Source organism: Salvelinus namaycush, chromosome 7 (assembly GCF_016432855.1).
Source record: "Salvelinus namaycush isolate Seneca chromosome 7, SaNama_1.0, whole genome shotgun sequence".
Lineage (NCBI taxonomy): Eukaryota > Metazoa > Chordata > Actinopteri > Salmoniformes > Salmonidae > Salvelinus > Salvelinus namaycush.
The window spans coordinates 50,163,427-50,173,434 of record NC_052313.1 but is presented as its reverse complement, the minus strand read 5'-3'; the positions used below and the strand labels follow the sequence as shown (position 1 = coordinate 50,173,434).

General features: G+C 46.3%; 1 protein-coding gene across 1 annotated transcript in view; it reads left to right on the top strand.

Annotated features, from left to right (window-relative positions):
* The first annotated feature begins 1,184 nt into the window (after window positions 1-1,184).
* The window catches only part of LOC120050810 (paralemmin-1-like), a 14,371-nt gene continuing 5,547 nt past the window's right edge, over window positions 1,185-10,008 (top strand). The window contains exons 1-2 of the mRNA XM_038997340.1: window positions 1,185-1,720; window positions 8,127-8,169. Coding sequence (XP_038853268.1) covers window positions 1,659-1,720; window positions 8,127-8,169 — 105 coding nt within the window. The 5' untranslated portion in view covers window positions 1,185-1,658. The remainder of the gene's footprint in view (window positions 1,721-8,126; window positions 8,170-10,008) is intronic.

Sequence of the window (10,008 nt, the reverse complement as noted above, 5' to 3'; positions counted from 1 at the left end):
TCTTCTTAGTAAGCAACTCAAGCGTAGATTTGGCCTCGTGTTTTAGGTTATTGTCCTGCTGAAAGGTGAATGAATCTCCCAGTGTCTGATGAAAGCAAACTGAACCAGGTTTTCCTCAAGGATTTTGCCTGTGCTAAGCTCCATTCCATTATTTTTTTGTCCTGAAAAACTCCCCAGACCTTAACAATTACAAGCATACCCATAGCATGATGCAGCCACCACTATGCTTGAAAATATGGAAAGTTGTACTCAGTAATGTGTTGTATTGGATTTGCCCCAAACATAACACTTTGTATTCAGGACAAAAAGTGAATTGCTTTGCCACTTAAATATTACTTTAGTTCCTTGTTGCAAACAGGATGTATGTTTTGGAATATTTTGTTTCTGTACAGGCTTCCTTCTTTTCATTCTGTCAATTAGGTTAGTATTGTGGAGTAACTACAATGTTGTTGATCCATCCTTAGTTTTCTCCTATCACAACCATTAAACTGTGTAACTGTTTTAAAGTTATCATTGGCCTCATGGTGAAATTGATCCAATTTCAATGTTGTTTGAGTTGCTTTGTGCATCAGCAAATTAGCTTGAGATGATTTTACTGCAACACTGCTCACTGCATCCAAGTTGCTTGACATAGATGTTTCAAAGAGCTGTCAGTCAAGGTGAGCTCATGACTATAAGCTCCCTGCCCACTCAGCCTGTCTTTTCAAACTTCCTGGTAGTTAGCCATGAGAGAACAAGTACGTTTCAGAATGACTGTTCGGGACCTTTAATGTCTTTTAAACTCTGTTTCCTGACTGAATCAGCATTCAAATGTAATGAATTGTGTTTGTGGTAGAGCCTCATTGGCAGCTATTGTTATCATACTGTATGTCTGCATCAGACTGTCAGCTAGACCCAGAGCGCATTTAGAAACAGAGGCCCATTATCGTGTCAGACTGTCGGCTAGACTCAGACCCCAATTAGAACCAGAGGCTCCAATATCCTATCAGACTGTCGGCAATACCCAGACCCCATTTAGAACCAGAGGCCTCAATATCATATCAGTCAACAACACACCCTGGGACTCTTTATCTCGGGAGGAAGGCGTGTCCCACCTCTCTCTCTCTCTCTCTCTCTCTCGCTCGCTGTCTCTCTCTCTCTCTCTCTCTCTCTCTCTCCCTCCTCCTCTCTCTCTCTCCCTCTCCCTCTCCCTCCCATGTGTTTGGCGAGCTGGTGAGAGCACAAACCTTTCTGCAATCTGTTTCTAAATGCGCTCTGGGTCTAGCTCACAGGAGACAAGCAAATCATCATTTTGAGGGAACCCGGAGAGCTTTCATCTCTCCAAAACCCGCCAATTCACCCACGAACTCCTGCAATGTCGTGGATCTAAGATAAATAACCGACAGCTTGTTCTCTCTCTGTTGTAGTGTTGAGCGGTACGAGCTACCCCGACACACGCATACACACACAGCTCGGGCGTTCCCGCGACTCCTTTGCGGCCAACGGAAGGGTGTCAGGAGAGAGGTGAGGGAGAAAGGAGGAGGCGAAGGGGAGAGAGGAGGGGAGGAAACCCGACTGTTTTGAAGCTATACGCCAGTAAACATAGACTATAAGCATACACAGTGAAAGAAGAGGAAACCGTCACAGTGCTATTTTATTTCAGTGTGGATGAAACTAGGATGAGAGAGACGCCAAAGGAGAGAGACGCCATCAGTGACAAGTTAAAGGACTCCGCTATTGGGTAAGTAGCCTGGCTACTGGTCTGTCTGCTCGTTACACGCAGTGTCTACTCACGACTATACGCGAATTTGTTGACTAGCCGTAGCGCTCCACTGCCTCAGCATCACGGAACAGCAATGAAGGATGGAGGTGAGGAGAGAAGGGGATGGAGGGATGGAGCAGAGAGAGAGATGCAGAATAGAGGGAAGACGAGATGAAGAGACAGTGTGTGTGTTCTAATGTAGGCATAATATAATTATAAATGACACAAATCCCGTTAATGCATACATGGAAATGCATGACAATAATGTGAACAAAACAATATGATAATAAATACTAGTCTTACATAAATAAATAAACAATATACAGTACAGGCATAGCCGGATTAAGATATCATAGGGCACTGTTTTTTGTTGTTGCCCCCACACACTTCCTGGCACACCATTATTTTCTGTAAACAAATCCATGCACCAAGATGCAATTCAATGCGTGGTTTCCTGTTGAAGAAGAAGGCCCTTTATAATAAAGCCATAATAACATTTGTAATGTAGGCTACAGTTTAGCAGGGGCGTTTTTAGGATTTCCACGCATGGGGAACACTTGTTTGCAGCGTCCGACAATTTGTTTTGCCTTTTAAAAATGCATTTCATACAATTCTACATACTTTACAAGACAGAAGACATTAGCGGAATCGTTTCTAATACCACACAAATAACCGAAATCAGTGGCTACTCTGACACTAACAAACTGAGATCAATCTGGTCTGGAATTCAAACAAATAATAGCCCAGGCTAATGAAGCGACACACATTGTACAATATTGGGAGACAATATAGACTATATATACAAAAGTATGTGGACACCCCTTCAAATGAGTGGATTCGGCTATTCCAGCCACACCCGTTTCTGGCAGGTGTATAAAATCGAGCACACAGCCATGTAATCTCCATAGACAAACATTGGCAGTAGAATGGCCTTACTGAAGAGCTCAGTGACTTTCAACGTGCCACCGTCATAGGCCACCTTTCCAACAAGTCAGTTCGTCAAATTTATGCCCTGCTAGAGGTGCTCTGGTCAACTGTACATGCTGTTATTATGAAGTGGAAACGTCTAGGAGCAACAACGGCTCAGCCGGGAAGTGGTAGGCCACACAAACTCACAGAACGGGACTGCCGAGTGCTGAAGCAAGTAGCGCGTAAAAATCGTCTGTCCTTGGTTGCAACACTCACTACCGAGTTCCAAACTGCCTCTGGAAGCAACGTCAGCACAAGAACTGTTGGTCGGGATCTTCATGAAATGGGTTTCCATGGGTCTCCCGAGGGCCGCAGCGGTCTAAGGCACTGCATCACAGTGCTAGAGGCGTTACTACAGACCCGGGTTCATTCCCGGGCTGTGCCACAACCGGCCATGGCCAGGAGTCCCATAGGACAGCACACAATTGACATCACACCATATTGACTGCTTGTGGTGGGCCGGGTGCATGCAGGCTGACCCCAGTCACCAGTTGAACGGTTTCCTCCGACACATTGGTGTGGCTGGCTTCCGGGTTAAGCTGGCGAGTGTTAAGGAGCGTGGTTAGGCATGTCATGTTTCGGAGGACACATGATTCCACCGTCGCCTCTCCCGAGACTACTGGGGAGTTACAGCGATGAGACAAGATCGAAATTGTGGAGAAAAAAGGGGGGTAAAATACAAAATAAATAAAAATACAAAAATATACAACAAAAAAATGGGTTTCCATGGCCGAGCAGCCACACACACACAAGCCTAATGCTTCGACCACACTGACAGCGTCATTGCATTTTGGTACACCAGAATTACATTAATTTCCAATGAAACGCTTCGTTTGCCTTGCAGCACTGTGTTGCAGTGCGTTCGGTGTGGTGCATACGTTGGATTTATTGAACGTATGCGTCAAACTGTATGCGTAGGTGGCTTGACAGAAATGGTAGCAGAAGGTGAATGTTGAATTTTTGTGGCATACATATCCATATGATGCTGCATACTATTTTGGGCAAGGACGCTGTCGGTGTGATCGAAGCGTAAGATCACCATGCGCAATGCCAAGCGTCGGCTGGAGTGGAGTAAAGCTCGTTGCCATTGGACTCTGGAGCAGTGGAAACCCCTTCTCTGGATTGATGAATCACTCTTCGCCATCTGGAAGTCCGACGGACGAATCTGGGTTTGGCGGATGCCAGGAGAACGCTACCTGCCCCAATGCATAGTGCCAACTGTAAAGTTTGGTGGAGGAGGAATAATGGTCTGGGGCTGTTTTTCATGGTTTGGGCTAGGTCCCCTTAGTACTGCACCTAGCTCTAACCTCAACTACATCAAACACCTTTAGGATGAATTGGAACATCGACTGCGAGCCAGGCCTAATTGCCCAACATCAGTGCCCGACCTCACTAATGCTCTTGTGGCTAAATGGAAGCAAGTCCACACAGCAATGTTCCAACATCTAGTGGAAGCCTTCCCAGAAGAGTGGAGGCTGTTATAGCAGTGGGTAAGCCCCTCCATTAACCCGGCCCTGAGTACAGGGAGGCCACTCAGGCAGTCTCCTCTCTTGCAGAAAATGTGAAAATAAACCGTATGCTTTGCCCCTGTATGTTGAATAGCTTATTCTAGGCCTTATGTTCTCAAACGGTCAGGTGGACTAGGCTAACACGAATAATAATTTGACCATTTTAATTGTTGCTACATAGAATAGGACATAGGCGACACTAAACGATACCAATTTGTTAGTGTAATCATTTATGATGTAGGCCTACCTTTCATGTATATCTATTTCTTTGACACGCACGCATACGAGAGAGAGAACAGGAGAAGAGAGTGAGAGAGGGATAAGAGAGAGAACGGGAGAAGAGAGAGAGAGGGATAAGAGAGAGAGAACGGGAGAAGAAAGAGAGAGAGAGAACGGGAGAAGAGAGAGTGAGAGAGTGAGAAATTATTATTATGGGAGAAGAGAGAGAAGAGAGAGAGAGAGAACGAGAGAAGAGAGAGAGACAGAGAGAGAGAGAAGAGAGAGAGAACAGGAGAAGAGAGAGAAGAGAGAGAGAGAAGAGAGAACGGGAGAAGAGAGAGAGAGAGTGAACGGGAGAAGAGAGAGAAGAGAGAGAGAGAATGGGAGAAGAGAGAGAAGAGAGAGAGACAGAGAGAGAGAAGAGAGAGAGACACAGAGAGAGAGAGAGAGAGAGATACACAGATTTGTAAGACATGTGTTTACTCCCTGAGCCTTTAGCCCATCAGGCTCACACAGTCTTGTGGCATGCAGGTGACATGTTTGAGACCCCCTCCTCCCCATCATACCAGATAAAAGAAAGGAGGTGTTTGTTTTCTCTGTCTGTTGTTTTCTGATAAATTGTGTCATTTTTAGCCTCTAATCCATTTTAATCTCTCTCTCTCTCTATCTCTCTTTCTCCCTGTCCATCTCTCTCTCTCTCTCAATTTCAATTAAATTAAATTCAAGAGTTTTATTGGCATGGGAAACATGTGTTAACATTGCCAAAGCAAGTGAATTAGATAATAAACAAAAGTGAAATAAACAATAAAAATGAACAGTAAACATTACACTCACAGAAGTTCCAAAATAATAAAGACATTTCAAATGTCATAGTATGTACATATATACAGTGTTGTAACGATTGTTCTATTTACGATGGTTGTATTTACAATGGTGTTTGTTTTTCACTTTTCTTGTGGCAACAGGTCACAAATCTTGCTGCTGTGATGGCACACTGTGGTATTTCAACCGGTAGATATGGGAGTTTATCAAAATTGGATTTTTTTTCTAATTCTTTGTGGATCTGAGTAAACTGAGGGAAATATGTGTCTCTAATATGGTCATACACTTGGTAGGAGGTTAGGAAGTGCAGCTCAGTTTCCACCTCATTTTGTGGGTCAGTGTGCACATAGCCTGTCTTCTCTTGAGAGCCAGGTCTGCCTACGGCGGCCTTTTTGCAGAATACTGCATGCAGAGTCTCAATTTGGTGTTTGTCCCATTTTGTGAATTCTTGATTGGTGAGCGGACCACAGACCACAAAACCATAAAGGGCAATGGGTTCTATAACTGATTCAAGTATTTTTATCCAGATCCTAATCGGTATGTCGAATTTGATGTTCCTTTTGATGGCATAGAAGGCCCTTCTTGCCTTGTCTCAGCTCGTTCACAGCTTTCTGGAAGTTACCTGTGGCACTGATGTTTAGGCTGAGGTATGTATAGTTTTTTGTTTGCTCTTGGGCAATGGTGTCTAGATGGATTTTGTATTTGTGGTCCTGGCGACTGGACCTTTTTTGGAACACCATTATTTTTTGTCTTACTGAGATTTACTGTCAGGGCCCAGGTCTGGCAGAATCTGTCCTCCTTAGTTGGGGACAGAAGTACCAGATCATCAGCAACAGTAGACATTTGACTTCATATTCTAGTAGGGTGAGGCCGGGTGCTGCAGACTGTTCTAGTGCTCTCGCCAATTCGTTGATATATATGTTGAAGAGGGTGGGGCTTAAGCTCCATCCCTGTCTCACCCCACGGCCCTGTGGAAAGAAATGTGTTTTTTCCCCAATTTTAACCGCACACTTGTTGTTTGTGTATATGGATTTTATAATGTTGTATGTTTTTCCCCCAACACCACTTTCCATCAATTTGTATAGCAGACCCTCATGCCAAATTGAGTCAAAGGCTTTTTTGAAATCAACAAAAGCATGAGAAGACTTTGCTTTTGTTTTGGTTTGTTCGTATGTCAATTAGGGTGTGCAGGGTGAATATGTGGTCTGTCGTACGGTAATCTTGTAAAAAGTCAATTTGACATTTGCTCAGTACATTGTTTTCACTGAGGAAATGTACGAGTCTGCTGTTAATGATAATGCAGAGGATTTTCCCAAGGTTGCTATCCCACGGGAGTTATTGGGTTCAAATTTGTCTCCACTTTTGTGGATTGGGGTGATCAGTCCTTGGTTCCAAATATTGGGGAAGATGCCATAGTTAAGGATGATGGTAAAGAGTTTAAGTATAGCCACCATGTGTCATGCCCTGACCCTAGAGAGCTTTTTATGTCTCTATTTTGGTTTGGTCAGGGTGTGATTTGGGTGGGCATTCTATGTTCATTTTTCTATGTTTTGGTATTTCTTTGTTTTGGCCGGGTAAGGTTCTCAATCAGGGACAGCTGTCTATCGTTGTCTCTGATTGGGAACTATACTTAGGTAGCATTTTCCCACCTGTGTTTTGTGGGTAGTTATTTTCTGTTTAGTGTTTTCTGCACCTGACAGGACTGTTTCAGTTTCGTTTCTCACTTTGTTGTTTTGTTCTAGTGTTCAGTGTGAATAAATATCATGAACACTTACCACGCTGCGCTTTGGTCCAATCCTTCCTCATGCAACGATGACCGTTACAGAACTACCCACCACAAGCGGACCAAGCAGCGTGGTATGGAGGAGCAGAGGGTTCAGGATTCGTGGACTTGGGAGGAGATACTAGACGGAAAGGGACCCTGGAGACAGGCTGGGGAGTATCGCCGTCCAAGGGAGGAACTGGAGGCAGCTAAGGCGGAGTGGCAGCGTTATGAGGGAACAAGGCTGGCAAGGAAGCCCGAGAGGCAGCCCCCCCCCAAAAAAAATTGGGGGGCACACGGGGAGTGTGGTTGAGTCAGGTTGGAGACCTGAGCCAACTCCCCGTGCTTACCGGAAGCAGCGTGGTACTGGTCAGGCACCGTGTTATCGGTAAAGCGCACGGTGTCTCCAGTGCGCGCTCATAGCCCGGTACGCTATATGCCAGCCCTCCGCAAGTGCCATGCAAGAGTGGGCATCCAGCCAGGGCAGATTGTGGCAGCTCAGCGCGCTTGGTCTCCGGTGCGCCATTTCGGCCCAGGGTATCCTGCGCCGGCTCTGCGCACTTTGTCTCCGGTGCGCTGGGACTGTTCAGTGCGTCCTATGCCTGCGCTCCGCCCGTGCCGGGCTAAAGTGGGCATTCAGCCAAGTGGAGAGGTGCAAGTGGTATGCACTAGATCTCCAGTGTTCCCCCACAGCCCGGTTCGACCTGTGCCTGCACTCTGGAGGGGCGGGGCTAAAGTGGGCATTCAGCCTGGAGGAGTGGTGCCATATTTCAGATTAACACTGATCACACCCACGTACGGCACCACGCCCACACACACATACACACACACACACACACACACACACACACACACACACACACACACACACACACACACACACACACACACACACACACACACACACACACACACACACACACACACACTGATCAGACCATCCACATCAACCACATCCAGGACCAGAGCAGCTCTACACTATCTTCCCAAGTCTTCCCAATGAGGCAGAGCGGTATTCCCTGCCAGAGCTCTGGAATCTATTAAAGCAGGAATGTTGACATCACTCTGTTATTCTTCTATCTCACTAACTTTATTTCTCTCTCAGGATGGCTGAGGTTTCGCAGCAGGAGAGAATTCAGGCCATCGCTGTAAGTCACACACACACACACACACACACACACACACACACACATACACACACACACACACACACACACACACACACACACACACACACACACACACACACACACACACACACACACACACACACACACACACACACACACACACACACACACACACACACACACACCACAGCATGCATGGTTTCATACAACCATTAATAATGATAGACTCCTGTTAGACCAGCCTGATCAACAGAAATAGACTTCGATTTCAGACGTTTGAAAAGTTTCTGAGAACGTTGCGCTCACCAAAAAAAAGAACTTGCCCAGCACTGGGCGCAAACTTATGAGTTCTAGTGGCCTGCTCAGACCACTGCGCTATGACAGTTCACAATGCTCTAGCAAGCCGTGAGAATACTTTACGATACTTGAGGGTATGAGGTCAATTGGTTTGCAGAGCCTTCCCCAAACCATGCCGAATTGACCCTGTAACCGTGCCAAATTAACCCTGTAACCATGCCGAATTAACCCTGTAACCGTGCCAAATTAACCCTGTAACCATGCCGAATTAACCCTGTAACCATGCCGAATTAACCCTGTAACCATGCCGAATTAACCCTGCAACCATGCCGAATTAACCCTGTAACCATGCCGAATTAACTCTGTAACCATGCCGAATTAACCCTGTAACCATGCCGAATTAACTCTGTAACCATGCCGAATTAACCCTGTAACCATGCCGAATTAACCCTGCAACCATGCCGAATTAACCCTGTAACCATGCCGAATTAACCCTGCAACCACGCCGAATTAACCCTGTAACCATGCCGAATTAACCCTGTAACCATGCCGAATTAACCCTGTAACCATGCCGAATTAACCCTGAAACCATGCCGAATTAATGCATCAAAAATAGACGTTGATCCATAATACTGTACGTCGATGTTCGAACGGAAACTATGAAATCTTGTGTTAGATCAGGGTTTCCCAAACTGGGTCCTGGGGCCCCGCCTGGGTGCACGTTTTGATTCAAATAATCCAGGCTTGATGATGAGTTGGTTATTTGAATCACCTGTGTGGTGCTAGGGCTAAAAACCAAGACATGCACCCAGGGGGAGGCCCCAGGACCCAGTTTGGGAAACCCTGTGTTAGACAACCAACCATTTGTATGTTAGATCAATATTTGACCTGTTCTACCATCCTGAAACATCCTGTTACTGTCAAACTTCCTGCCACTCATAGCTTTTCACCCCTCTTCCCCCCTCACACACACACACACACACACACACACACACACACACACACACACACACACACACACACACACACACACACACACACACACACACACACACAGACCCCCTATCCCTCCAGACCTCCTATCCCTCCAGACCTCCTATCCCTCCAGACCCCCTATCACTTCAGACCTCCTATCCCTTCAGACCTCCTATCCCTCCAGACCCCCTATCCCTTCAGACCTCCTATCCCTCAATACCCCCTATCCCTCCAGACCCCCTATCCCTCCTATCTTTCCAGACCTCCTATCTCTACAGACCTCCTATCCCTCTATACCTCCAGACCTCCTATCCCTCCCTCTATCCCTCCAGACCTTCTATCCCTCCAGACCTCCTATCCCTCCAGACCTCCTATCCCTCCAGACCTCCTATCCCTCCAGACCCCCTATCCCTCCAGACCCCCTATCCCTCCAGACCTCCTATCCCTCCTATCTTTCCAGACCTCCTATCTCTACAGACCTCCTATACCTCCAGACCTCCTATCCCTCCCTCTATCCCTCCAGACCTTCTATCCCTCCAGACCTTCTATCCCTCCAGACCTCCTATCCCTCCAGACCTCCTATCC